General features: G+C 37.1%; 1 protein-coding gene across 1 annotated transcript; it reads right to left on the bottom strand.

Annotated features, from left to right (window-relative positions):
- Nucleotides 1–1,105: 1,105 nt before the first annotated feature.
- LOC133422228 (polyserase-2-like) lies at nucleotides 1,106–8,922 on the bottom strand. The gene is made up of 10 exons (XM_061712174.1): nucleotides 8,827–8,922; nucleotides 6,010–6,030; nucleotides 5,734–5,893; nucleotides 5,211–5,479; nucleotides 3,581–3,726; nucleotides 3,186–3,492; nucleotides 2,813–2,984; nucleotides 2,453–2,706; nucleotides 2,258–2,355; nucleotides 1,106–1,797 (listed from the first exon to the last, which is right to left on the bottom strand). Exons 1-10 carry the CDS (start codon nucleotides 8,879–8,881, stop codon nucleotides 1,486–1,488), a joined length of 1,794 nt encoding a protein of 597 aa, XP_061568158.1. The 5' UTR covers nucleotides 8,882–8,922; the 3' UTR covers nucleotides 1,106–1,485.
- Nucleotides 8,923–15,170: the final 6,248 nt, after the last annotated feature.

Here is a 15,170-nt window from a genome sequence, read left to right on the forward strand (position 1 = left end):
GCCCTTGGGAAGTATAATCCAGAATCACAGCATACATTTTCATTGCTATGCTGATGATATGCAGCTGTATTTATCTATGAAGCTGGATGAGACAGAACCGTTAGCTAAACTTCAGGCATGGCTCTAGGGACATCAAAAACTGTGTGTGTGTCACACACACACGTTTGTGTTGTGCATTACTTGCTTTATATCAATTGTATTTTTCTGCTGTGTTTATAAAGGCACTTCTAACACATGTTTAAATTACATTTTGAGTAAACATGCGGTTTGGTTTCATGTATTTCTTTCATTTTATATTCATAAACATTAAAGTTTTCAGCTTTAATTAATGTGAAATCAGAACAGAAAAAGTCACAAACCCTCAACAAATGAGTTCAAAACAACAAAGACAAAGTGGTTTTTGCTTTTATATCCACAAAACATTCCACCTTAAATACCTCAAAAAACCCCAAAATATGTTCTGGTTATTCTTTATCATTTTAATGATACATTCAGGGAATATTAACAAGTATTTTGAGTTCAAGAGAGAACTAGTATGGCAGTATTGTAGGTCTATAACATGAGGTAGGTAGATCAGTTTTCACAAAGTTTAGTGATTTAATAAACACAATAAAAACTTTGCCACTCATGTCCCTTTGATGGCTTAAAAACTACAATAACTACTGGAATGCTCCACAGTACATTCATCTACAGGACAGCTTTAAAAAAAAAAAAAAAATTTCAGAGAATGTCCATTTGCTGGATAAAGTAGAATAGTGAGCGCTTTACAACATTGTTTAAAAAAAAAAAAAGCCAATGGCTGCGTCCGAAATCGCATACTTCCACACTAATGAGTGTGCGAGATTTTTTAGTGCGTCCGAAACATTAGAACGTACTCAATAGTATGCTCTATCCATACTCATTCCGGAGAAATTTTTTTTGTGTGGATTGATGGACACTAGCCGAGCAGAAACTTCCCACAACGCAATGCAGCGGCGTTTGGTTGCTAAGTGATACGTAAATGTCATAAGTATAATAAGTATATTATAACATAACATTAATATAATATTCGTATATAAAATGATATGTCATCTTATTTCGGCCATAATAAACAGGAAATAGCGGTGCTGCTACCGCTGCTGTGACACGTCACTTCCTCCCTACGGCAGGAAGTGACGTGTGCGCTCTTAATAGTACGTTCGAATTAATGCACTACTGATATTTACTCAAAAGTGTGCCGAATTTAAGTATACTTTTTGGTATATACTTTTTAGTACGGGATTTTGGACGCACCGAATGTTTATTTACAGATACAGAAGCATTTTCTTAATGATCACATCATTTGTATGCATTAACAAAGCATGTGCATGCCACAATATTATCAAAACCTTTACACATGAGACAAAATAAAAACAGAATCAACTTATAAAGTGTCAAATTTAAAGTTTGCTTTCATTTGTGCAAGTTAAATCATGTAAAAAAAAAAAAACGTGATGTTGGCTCTTTCTATGAGAAGATCTGGAGACACAAGGGTAGGACGAGGAGGTGGATGCAGAAGAAAAAGGAGAAATGAGCATTGGACCCACTGGTGGTGGCAGCGGTGGTCGTCGAGTTGGTGTTGGTATTGTTGTTGGTGGAAGTCGGAGACAAGAAAGTCCCCAGTGACCGAGTCAAGAAGGTTTTAAATCGACTCAGCTTTTCAAGGGTCATCACTGTATTATTTCGTTTTTCCCTGTTGGAGCTGCTTTCATATGACAAAACCACTGCCTGGAACCAGGAGCCGCTCAACTTACACATGAGCGGGCTTCCAGACTCACCCTGAGAAACAAAAAGAAACATTTAATCTGTTTGTCTAATGTGCTAGAGAATGTGTTTCATAGACAATAGTTTTATTGTGCAGCAAATAAAGCGTCTAACATTTCTGAAACATCAGATAACCTTATAAAGTTGAGCATCAGAATGAGGAATAAATGTGATTTCAATGACTTTAATTGTATCATGCTTGTTAATAAAGACAGTCTGGTCTGACTAGCCCTCTCACCCAAGTAGATTCCACAGTAAAGTGCTACCTCTGTTCAATACATGCAAGTAAACCTGGTTATATTTTTCTAGTATCTTTTAAGCCCTTGCTATCAGGGATGAAGGATGGGTCACCTACAACCTACATAGGCTTTGTTAATTTATTTATTATTTGTTTATGTCCAGAAGCAACACAATTATAGAATAAAAATACATCAAGAAATGGTGAACAATTTATCATAAGCATCTCATCACTTACCTTCTCCAGTGCAAAGAGTCCTGTACAAATGCTCTCACTTGTTGATGTATTCCCACAATTTAACACTGAGGTCTGCAATTCCTGCATGACTTGTTCTTCTAAAGTTTGGGAGAAATAAGAAAACAGGAATGATTAAATCACCCTGATGTGCATTGATGTAGGACTGTTGTTTTAGTCTTGGTGTTGTGGACTCACCTCCTCCTTGTCCGGAGCTCCAACCAGCTGTCCAGCACACTGAACCCACAGGGAAGGTTTTTCCATCGTCCAGACAAATGGGCTGGATGTAGTCAGACAGGGTGGGCTGGGTGGACAGTTTAAGCAGTGCAATGTTGGATCCCGTCATGTTACTCAGGGTGATGTTGGTCACGTTCAGCGACACCTCAAAGGGGTTGGATCCATTCTGCTTCAAACGACCCAACACCACCGTCCACTCAGACGCATTGGGGGAGCTGTGGGGGAGAAGACGAGCTGAACTACGACGGCTTTAACTGAAAACATCTCACGAGTTTAAAACAACGGCTGGACCTTTATAGGTTTAATACATGCGTTCATCACCTTGGGAAGCAGTTGGCATTGCTCATCACAGAGTCCACAGCCACCAGCGTCCCACCACACACATGCCGCCCACCCTTCTGCAGGCTCGCCATCCACGGCCACACGCCGGCCTTCGCCACCGAACTTCCACCCGAAATACGAGAATTCTGTGGGGCTCTTCCACAGACCAACGCTGGAGGGAAAAACCACAGGCAGGCTCCTTTAATCTCTCTCTCACATCCATTGACCATTGAACCAACCAGAATTATTATGACGTGTGCAAACATCAGCTTCACTGAAGAGCTTGTTACATAGATTCAACTGCAAAACTTAGTAGCCATTTTTAGTATTAAAAAATAATTTTTTGCAAAGTCTGACCATGACAGATACTCACATGTGGGTTGAGAGAGGGTTGTGGTGGTAGAAGTTGTGGTTGCAGAATTGGATGAATTGCTGGAAGATCCAGATGAGGAGAGGCCTGGACATGAAACGCTGAGGTCACCGTCAGTCCCGTTGGACGTGAAGCTAATGAAGCCTGGCTGGCTGCTGCTGATCTGGTTTTTGATCCAGGTCTCGTACTGGGACACTCTGGCGTAGACTCCTGGGAAGTTAGGCTCTGCACAACCTCTTCCAAAACTCACAATTCCTCCTTGAATCCACCGACTGCCCTGTTTGCTCACCAGTGGACCTCCTGAGTCTCCCTTTAAGACCAAAGATAATTTGTTGTGAGCAGGGAGTGAAGAAGAAAAAAAACAAGTAAATCTGATCTAAACAGGTAGAAATGATCACCTGACAAGAGTCCTTTCCTCCTTCTTCTAATCCAGCACACATCATGTTGTCAGTGATTTGATTCACGCCATAACTACACTTACACTGTCTGTTTCCCACGACTGGCACCTCCACTTCCATCAAGTTCTGTGGGGAAGGGAGGTCAACTAAGGGGACACAAATCAAGTTTAATAGATACGTTTGACTTATTAAAGATGTAATATTTGATGACAAACAGAGCCACTGTAAAATGCATAATATAAATGTTGTAAAAAAAATTGTGTATAAGAGGACTTTACTGGTTTTCATTTCAAACTAAGATAATAAAAAAAAAACTTTTGCCTGACATTTCTGACATGAATAAGAATGATAATGTTTGAGATTTTCATATTGTTAAGCACTGACTAACTCATAAAAGTTTTATTAGACTTGATTACTGCAACAGTGTCTTCACAGGTCTGCCTAAAAAAATCAATCAGACAGCTATGCTGCTGCCCGAGTTCTCACCAGATCTAAGAAAGTGGACCACATTAGTTCCTACAAGAACTTTATCCTGCTTTCACCCCTGGTGATAACCTGTTCTTGTAAATGCTAGCGAATTGGCTGCTTGCCTTTCCTGTCTGTATTATGCAGAATTCACATACACATGTGCACATCTATCCAGGGTTTGTAGGTTGATCATCACTCCACCCAACCTCATGCCTGTAGCTCACCTGTGCCTCCTGCTGCTCAGTAAACTGTCTGAACTCTGCTGTGATTGTGTCATAACCGACGCCCGGGTGTATTTATAATTATAATTATGGTTGTTGTTGTTGTTATAATAATAATAATAATAATAATAATAATAATAATAATAATAATAACAATAATAATAATAATTATTATTATTATTATTATTATTATTATTATTATTATTATTATTATTATTATTATTATTATTATTATTATATTATTATAATAATAATAAGTGTTTCTGGCAGCTTTGATCAGACAACATTCTGCACACTCATTATTTTCTTACACATTAAATAATAATAATAATAATAATAATAATAATAATAATTATTATTATTATTATTATTATTATTATTATTATTATTATTATTATTATTATTATTATTATTATTATTATTATTATTATTATTATTATTATTATTTAATGCGTAAGAAAATAATGAGTGTGCAGAATGTTGTCTGATCAAAGCTGCCAGAAACACTCTCTTTAAGTCCTTATTACCAAGAAATGTAATAAAAAGATCTGTGCTAAAAAACTGTGTTAATGTCACAATCAAACATGTGAGCGCTGTAGGTGCAGAGTGTGTTAACTTAAGAAAGAAGACGTCATAATTGTTTGCATGTTATCAACTCAAACACATTATGTTTGTCTATTATTGTGACTTGGATGGAGATCAACTCACACTTTATGACAAAATAATGCCGAAAAACCGTTAATTAAAATGGGTTCACATAAATTTTCTGTCATACAAATTTTTGTTTTAGATGTTTCTTATAACTTGTTACAGTGCTTTTTGTATTAAGTTTGTGAAACAAGTTATAAAAAACAAGAAATATTTACATTTTTTGAGTAAAGAGCCCTACACTGAATGTAACGATAGAATTTTTTTTTGTTTTACAGTATGTTTTCACCCACCTCCACTCCCAATGGTGCCCCAGCCAGTGATCCAGGTGTCAACGCCACGGAAGAAGGTGCTGCCTGAGGCCGCCAGGCAGACAGGTGAGATGTAGTTGCTGAAGGTTACCGATGAAGAGAGCTTCAGGAGGGAGATGTCATTGTCGACAGTGTCGGAGTTGTAGCCAGAATGACTGATTATCTGAGTTACTGATCGAGACACTTCGTTGGGGTTTGATCCCTCCTGACTCTGACGACCCAGGTACACTGTAAATTCTGATGGGGAGCGTCTGAAATCATCAGTAGAGAAACAAAACACATTAGCTTAAACATTTTAAGCCCAAAACTGTTTTTCATCACATGGTGCTATCTTTCACATAAAACTTTTTTTTTTTTTTTTAAGTTCTCCAACTATTAAGCTGCAGCCCAACTGCAAGAAGCAAGTGCAGTCTGTGTTGTCTGTGTTTTGCCATGAATATCTTGATTCCCAGACCGATTAGCAGTAAAGCTCTAAGAGTGATCAGTCTCTACCCCTGTTACTCACCCATCGACACAGTGAGCGGCAGTGAGCACCCACTGGTTGTTGATGAGGCTCCCTCCACAGATGTGACCGGAGGTGTGCAGACTGACCTGCCAGGGCCAGCTGCCTGCAGGAGCAACCTGTCCTCCAACAATCCTGGTGTTGAGAGCTGGCTGACCACAATCTGAAGAGAAACAGAGATTTAAACCTTGCTCCCTATTTACCTGTCTGCCCATGGATTCACAGACTGACTGACTGTAACATTTTAACATTACATTTCAAACAGGAACTTTGACTTACCAGATAACTGGGAATTAGAGTCTGAAAAAGAAAAAAGAAACAAAAACAGTCAAAAATTAAATTCATTTCCAGGTTAGTTGTTTTGTGCCACTTTTTTATGCGGTCTAATCTGCTGTCTCATCACCAACTCTAAGTGTCGACGCACCAACCCCCTTCGTCACCTTTGCGTCCATGTATGTTTGTCAGCTTTCACTTGCTGTAAATATAGGAATCTCTGGTTCAGGATCTTCTTTTGTTTTTATTTGTACTATATTTTTATCTGAACAGTATATATTAATGAATGACCTTTTATTCTGCCATGTAACCTTTGACAATATTATTTGCGTCATTTTCTTATAAGGGATGCTGTGTAATCTCATTCAGTTAATCATGTCAGTAATTACTTGCAGTTGATCGAGGATGCAATTGTTTTTAGTTAACCATGTACGTTATTACTCTTATTTAATCAAATATAATCACTTTAGTCTCTGGTCTCCAGATAGATACATGCAATGTTTTGTTTTAGATATGGCGAGGGGAGGATGATTTGCTGTTAACTATGTATAGCAAAGTCTCCCTTTGTACTCCGTGCACTCTATGACAACTTTTCTAAGAACTGCTGAAAAGCAGATCCATGTATTGTCTGGGGATTTATTCACTCCCACTGAAGATGCGTTCTCAGGAATTCCCCAAAAGCGGTTTTGACAGTATTGTAGCTGTGGCTGTGAGTTTGTTAGAGATATTCTAATACAGTCGTCAAGGAAATGGTCAAAAGCCTATGCAGAACCTGTATCGTACAGAAGGGAAATGTCTCAGTATTACTGGCAGATTGAGAAACTTTTTGATGTTCTGCAATTTTAAACAAATCAATGATTTATCTTGCCAATGTTCTAATCTGTCTTTTTTTATTGTAGGTTCGTTCTAACCAAAAATGAGTCCTAATACATTGTATTCCTGGGCCTCCTCCTTGTGTGTGTGTATATATACAGTATATATATATATATATATATATATATATATATATATATATATATATATATATATATATATATATATATATATATATATATATATTCAGAAATGTCTCGGTTTCAACATTCAATATTTTTTCTATGTTCTGTTGTGAACAAAATATAGCTTTATGAAACTTGCATATCATTTATTTAACATTTTGCAGAATTAGGATTGTTTAAGTGGCTTGTTTAAGAGGAGGATTTTCAGTGTTGTAGTTTTTCAACAGCAGAGGCTGCTGAAGTGCTGAATTTGGCTTCCTCCTCAAAGAACTACCTTTTACACATTCACTTCACTCAGAGGTTTGAGTTGTTAAGGCAGGATTAAAATCAGCTGTGGCTCCATCATGCTGCACTTGTGTCGCTGAGCTCTGATAAAGTAAACCTGCCATCACAGCATTTACATAAAAAAGTAAAAGTTACTCAAACTCATCTCCAAATAGAAAAAACTTGCAGATGCTGAGTTGAAAGTCCAAATTATCCTTAAACTCACGTACCACTCTCTTAAATCTGCATTGTTTTTCTGAGAATAAATGTAACAAATTAAATTAACTGGAATTGACCCATAGTACTGTAGTACTATGGGTGTAGTATTTAATTTTGTCAACATAATATGACTTTTTTATGTAAAAATCCCAGTAATATGTTCAGTTAACTTTGTAAGTATGTAAATATGTGAATTAATCACCTATGCCCTCAATGTCAATGGATACTAAGGAGGTCTCAAGATCTAAAATTATTTCATTCCATATTAAAATACGTCTAAGGCTTTCTGCAGCTCTTTAGTTTATGGCCATTTTTAAGGAATTTGTCATGAACCAAAAACATTTTAACAACATGAAAATATTTTTTAAGATTAATTTTAATCCCGCACTGCATAAATACAGAGATGAGATTTTAAAAAGTGCTTTTGTGGTTTTATGAGTAATGGACGTATCTTCCAAACCTCAAATTGAACCGGATGTTTCAGGCCTTCTTTTACACACACAAAACTATAAATAAATAAATAAATAAGAAAATAAAAAGTTTCCTTTCAAGAGATTAAAAAACACGTCAACCAGATTTCATTTCAATTAAAGATTTGAAATATGTTAATTCTCCAGATTCTGAGTTTAAGGAGTAAATTGAGTGTTTTTTTTAATTTCTTTTAAATTATAAAACAGTATAAATATCTATAGGCTATGTTTATATATATTTTTGACTCTAACCTTTAAGGAGAGAAAATAAGAGGTGAGTGAAAAAAACTAAAATAATTTGCTACTAAAACATGTATGTTATTGCCTTAAAACTCAAATTATAACTTAGTCAGAGAGCTGAAAATAACACAATATTGACCACGATAAGTAAAAACACACTTTAATCAAGGGCTTTATGCACTATAAATCTTCATGCATGAATCCCTTCAAACCATAAAGCTGAAGGAAACACGAAGATAACGAAGACTGACTGAGCGGCAGGCTTCATTGAATGCAGACGCTGTTAAGAAAAATACTTTTTATTTTCCCTTAGGTGTTTCACGTGTTTCTCACCTGGAGGTAAATGTGCTCCTCTGCTGGGGAGCAAAATCTACTGTAAAAAATGTTCAGCCCTTAGGACAAGACGGTCAATGTACAAAAAGACTTTCTCCTCTGAGGTTAAAGTTTTAACTATGTTATTCCACTGCATGTAATCTTCCCTGCAGGGTTTTTACTGCGTTTATGCCAAACAGGCTGAATAGTTCTTTATTTATTTTTTTTCCCTCAGTATCGTTGAGTAGTTTAACAAATATTCAGGCATTCAGATGAACTCTGAAACTGGTGCAGGTTGTCTGCAGTGAGATGGTTCTTACCTCGTATCTGGAGACCCAGCACAGCTGCCACATAGATCACTCTGAGCAAAGCCATGACTGGAAGATGATTTTACAGCTCTGCTTCAGCTTATATAAGCTTCCTGAGTGACTTAAAAATACCTTCCTGCTCAGCCCTGACAGTCACAACACGCCCATCAGCGTACCTGTTCTTCCATCACCTCACACTTTTTTTTTCCTTTGTCAAATTGTGATTTTTATTTTTTTATCTGGAAGCAGTTGAACTAAATAGATATTCCACAAATATCAGATATGTGACCTCTGGCACATATCTTACAGTTCTTCCATGAATAAACTTAAAAGCTTCTGTAGGATTTTTTTTACGCTGCGAGAAATCTTAGTTTGTATCAGATTTCAATTTGAAACTATCCAAATGTGAAAAGAACTTGGTTTTAATGAGACAGCTGTGAGCCAAACTGAGGAATTGAGATTCATAAGTCTTCAAAAGTTTGTTAAAGTGAGGTGTAATAGTAGTCAAACGGTAGAAACCTTTGCCTTAATATTATTCTAAGCTGCGCACATTCATGAAACATCAGAATGTTTTGGAATGCAAGTGGTGTGTAAATAAAATAGCATAAAATATTTGCACATGTCATAAACCCATGTTTTATTCACAAAAGAGCACATAAAACATCAGATGTTGAATCTGAGGAAGCATTCATTCTTACTTTGTACCTATTCCTCTTCTTTTAACATCAGGCCATATTCAATTGGGAACTAAAGAGACTGGTTACTGCAGTTTTGGAAAGGGAACGTTGTCTGATTCTTATCTGATGCAGGATTTGAGTTGCTCAAGAGCCACGATTCAACTGGTGACTCTTTTACTAGGTATGTAAGTTGTTTAGTCTGGTCCTGCTGAAAGATGCGAGACCATGTCTGAAAAAGATGTCTGGGTGGGAGGTGTTGTTGTAAAACCTGCATTCAGCATCGATGCCTCCTTCCTGGATGTACAAGACGTTCATTCCAGATGCACACACCCCATAACCATCTTAGATGGATGCTTTTATCCAGTTTATCTTTGTTTCCCCATAGGATGCAGCATTCACAGCTACTAAGGAGAATTTCAGATTTTATTTGTCTGACTGCAGAACAGTTTCCCACTTTGCTTCAGACACGTACATATGAGGGCTCCTGCTGCTTGGTCGATGGTTGGAGCAAATGCACTTTTATTTTCTTCTATTCATAATTTTAGATGAAAAAGTCCTGCGCTGCTGTTAAACATCTTAATATCTCACCGCTTAACACACTCGGTATTGGTTAGTCAGGGCACAAGTAGCTCATTTGGATGATGCATGGACGTCCCCATCGGAGCCAGTCCAAGTTGGGGTCCCACTTTTCTGTTACTTTCCATTTTCAATAAAACCTAGCAGTGCTAAAAATTTAAAAAAGGAGCTCTATAGGTCTTTCAGAATGAACCGTGAATGGTGGACATGAGCGATCAGTTTTCCATGGATTGCATTAAGGAAGTAAAACATTAACTCAAGGCCTAAGGCAGAAAGTCAAGTGGCACCAATTGATCCAAAGACAGAACAATGTAGAACTGACTGAGTCACATTCCAGCTCTTTTAAAAGCTTTCTTCCGTTGGAGGTTCACAATAACTGACACGGTTTCTGTCACATGTCTTTGTTTTTTTTATCATGAACTTTACGTACTTCACATAAGGTACCCTGGATACAAAGAGCAGAGGTGCATCCTGGAGAACTTCCTCGTCGTTTTTTATTATTTATTTGTAATGAAGAATGTGCTGCGGGTGGTTTGCATTGCTGCAGTAAACAGATCAGACACCCTGTTGATGGCAGCACATGTTGCACATGTCTGCACGGTTAAGCTTTACTGGAGCGCTCACGTTTCTCTTTAATTGAGGGTTTTAAAGTGTGTGTGTGCTTGGATGAGTTCATTCTTCTTCAGCATCGCTGATGTGAAACAGACTATCAGAGACTGGTTTGTCTGCAAAGTTTAACTCTGCCACTTTGTCCACCTGAAATGAGCTCTGATCCAAAGACGAAGCACTGTTTCTTGATTTTGGTTCTAGTTTTTTTTTTTTCTCTGCATGATAGAGTTACAACTACTGTTTGGAGACACTGATGTTTTCACCGATGATGGACCTAAGAGGTTCTCCTGAGTTCATGCACTGGCTTTTATGGAGAGCTGTTCAATATGTGACATTGCATTTAAAAGCAGAAAATTGCAAGTTATCCTCAATTTAATATATTAATCCTGACTCCAACATCAATCTGTGAGTATCCGTGTCTGCGTGCCATTCAACGCAAACACAACAAAAAAAGATACCGCTTCTTCTTCATGGCTCTAACAGCCAGCAGAAGAAATCGCTGTTTTGAGTAGGCAGGTGGCGAATGGATGAGATGTTGGATTGAGCACATGTCATGGAAGTTAAATGAAGTCCGACTGGTATCGGATCAGTACTCAAGCATCTGCCAGTACTCAAGGCCCAAGGCCTGAGTACCAGAATGCAGGCCTGCAACTTTTGCAGCTGATTTTTACAAACATAAATAGTGTGAGAAATTAAATTAACATAATTTATCATATTATGTAAAGAAAACACCCTGGTTCTGATTTTCTATATCTGATTTTCTATATATATATTCTACATATTCATTTGAGGAAATGTGGATGATGAAATTCAGAAAATCTGTTGACTTTTTAAACGTATTAGTGACGCAGTTTTCCAAAGTAGTTATTTTTAAATGACATTACACAACTCCTACTGTTGTTGCTCCTGTACAAACTAAGCTTAAGCTGTCTTAGTTTCAACATTTGATATGTTGACTTTGTCTCATTCTTAACGTCACATAAGGTTATAGGTTAAGAATTTAAAAGTCCTACCTTTAATGAGGTGCAGCTTTCTGATCCTGTTGGGTCAAATTCATCTTTTGTTTCCGCTTACATAAAAACTTCACTTAGAAAATAACTGAAATAAAGTAACGTGGGAACCTTTGAGAGAGAAAATGGTACAGAGAAGGCCACTAAAAGTATTCACTCAAAGTACTTTAGTTAAGCCCTTCACCTTAAAACAATAGTAACTGTTGTTCACATGATGGTGGACTGTTTCTTAAAACTGATTTTTATTTTGCGATCTAAACAAAATTCCAGTGGTGATTTGAGTTACTAGGCCTTAACTCAGTCTGTTTTTGTAGAAAAAGGAGAGACATTTGAATTTCTGACATCTTACTTTCAATGTTTTATAGAGCTTGGTCAACATTAATAAAACATCTCAAGTCTTTTCATGTAATAAGTAATTTTTCATGCACAAGTTTTATAAGTTTTATATTGACTAACAGGGTTTACAGCATTTTTTTCGTGTGACTTATGAGACAGTGCAGGGAAATCCTGGATCTGTTACCGAATGCGATGCAGCAGTTATGTAACGTTGCGTTCATGAACACTGAACTGGACATTGATGCAGAAGAATGAGACCAAACCGAAAAGAGACCAAACTGGTCAAACTGCACCAGAGCTTCACTCAGATCATTTAAACTATTGTCAGATACCAGCTGTTTCCACAAAGCTGACGTCAAGGTTGATATCTAGATACAGACTTGTTCCCGGGTAATGGAATGATGTCATAAAGAAAGGAAACAAAAGGATGAGTACATTGAGTATTATTTTGATAAACACTTAAGTAATCTTTTTTTTTTAACATCTGTACAGATACATGTATGTATGTAAGTGTAAGCATGTGTAGTGTATATGTGGAAATATAATGTGCTTGTATATATGTATGTACATGTATGGATATATGTGTAGGTACGTCATAAGCAGATAGTTTCGCATGTACATGTGCATATGCTTTTTGTTGTTGTTAGCTATTATTCATTTGTGTTTATTTCATACAAGGAAAATGTCTCAAACATGTCAGACAAAAGACATTTTGAAATGTATGGGGGGGGGGGGGGGCATTCACAAGCTGAGGCTTCATTCATTTTTTTTTTCATTCATATCTACCATCAATCAATCATCAACCAATATCAGTGCTACAATACCACTGCAGCTGAATGCTGACTCACACGTAGTGGCAGTGAAAGCTCAGGTGCCGTCGAGAACTCTGAACTCAACCAGACTCGGTTCGGTCCTGGAGTCGTATTCAAAAGCACTTCAAAGCAAAGATCGTCCAGTTCTTATCGGATTGTGGAGTCACAGGTGTCTTATTCATCAAGGGCCACACCAGTCATGAAACAGATGCAGAGCCTGATTACGTGATAAGATTTGAAAGGAACATTTTCCTCTGTTTCTAAAACAGGTTGCAGCTGTAATAACGAGGCAAAAACTTTCAAACTGCAACGTTTTGGAGAGACGGGCTTTCAGACATTTGTTTTAGAGATGAGTTGAGTAGTGTAAATGATCAGTTTCAGCCTTATTGACACTTTTAACTACTTTTGGTACCATCTCCTCTATCACTGAGGGATAACAAGGAATCAGGGATAACTGGCTTAAGTCTTTTTGAACTGTCAGGGAGACTTTCTTGTTGACTTTTCTTCCCTCTCTCTTGTTGCGTCCAAGGGTCAATTTTATAAATATATTTACCTAAATAAAAAACCTAAATAATCTGATTCACTTGATTCATGATCGACTCTGATGAACTGAAGAACTCATTGGGCCTGAACCTTCTCTTTCTTGCCATTTTATGTTCAATTTTGTTTTTCAGTTTCTTCTTGTGTGTATTATTTATATTTAAACACTTCTTTTCTTTTTAACTCGGAAAGCACTTTGGTCCAAGTTGGTTGTTTTAAATGTGCTTTATAAATGAATTTGACTTTGACCTTTGTCTAAATGCTACATACTGGAACTGTAATTGATTACACGACTGTAATTGCAGTCAATTCTTCTCATTAATGACAGGAGGATATCAATAATCTAAATGCATTTACACAGTCACACATGTTCTTGACAGCTTTCCCTGCCGTTTTGGCCACTTCAGCTCTGTTTTCAGCCTGCATTAAACTAAATGACTGTATAACTTCGTGTTCACATTCAAGCAGTATAAACGTTCATTGTTCGCTTCAGTCAAGTGTTTGCATTTAGTGAAGTGGTGGATGGCTGTAGGGTACATCTATCTTCAGCTGTTTTTTGCGCTTTAAGGCGCTTAAACAAATTTGCATTTCTTGTTAGTTAAAATTAACTTTTAACTAGACTCACATCTTTCAAGTAACGCTACATTTTACTTTAGAGCAGCAAAACAAACATGGACACTTACACAACACCAGGCTACTATGTGTTGCATAATTTAATGACAATGGAGGGATTTTCGCGCCTCCTTGTTTGTCCAAGAAGATCAAACGTGAACGCAAACCAGCTCAGGCAGTTTGAGGCTGCAATGAGGAAGGATTAGTTTGTACCAGTTCCAATTACTTACTGTAAATGGAGGTATGCAGGACTGGAAAAATTGGTTTTTTTTTTTTACACAGCTCTAATTGGAAAAAAATAATAATCAGCCGGTGATGAATGAGGATGAACCATGCCAATCCACAATCCGGACAAGTGCATCATGATTTTAAAAACCAAATGTGATTCTTCTCACCACAAATACAGAGTGAAATTGTTTTAAATGCTTCCTTCCTTTCTTTTAGATGGATTAGATGAGTTTAAGACTTTGACTAGCTTTTACTTGTTGGAACTTTGTTCATGTGAAGGAAGAGATGGCTGGAGTCCAACGTGTTCCTGGCACATGACCAAAGTTTGTAAGTTGCTGAAGGCAGCTTTAATACTGTAGGAAGAGACATAAAACACATCCAGCCTTTCTCCATCCATCCAACCGGGAACTATAGAACGTATCTCTCCTTGTTTAAAAGCCAGATATACACCTGGGCAGGTCATCAGTCCCTCTCATCGTCTGAATGATGACTCTACATCTTCTCCTCTCCTTCATCTATCCCTCTGTGACCCTCAACAAAAATACACCACACGCAATCATATATAGCAGAAATAAAATTATCTCTATCCACGACGAGCCAGCTATTGAAAATGTCCTTTTTATTATATAAAATAATGAAAATGTCCTTTTTATTATATAAAAAAATGAAAATGTCCTTTTTATTATATAAAATAATGAAAGGTAGAGACTCTTTATTGATGGTAGTGAGCATTTCTCGTCGACCTGCATCACCTGATGACAGCTGGCAAGACGCAAGTCAAATTGTGAAGAACCAACAGCTATAAATAATAATGACGATACAACATCTTTGTTTTCGTTTTAGTGTTTAGTTGTTGTAAAAGAGGCCGGGCTTTTGTTTCATTATCTGTTGTTCTGCATGGATTATGTCATTGTTCAGAAACCACAAGTTCCAGATCAGACTGCTTTGTTTTATTT

Source organism: Cololabis saira, chromosome 21, assembly GCF_033807715.1.
Source record: "Cololabis saira isolate AMF1-May2022 chromosome 21, fColSai1.1, whole genome shotgun sequence".
Lineage (NCBI taxonomy): Eukaryota > Metazoa > Chordata > Actinopteri > Beloniformes > Belonidae > Cololabis > Cololabis saira.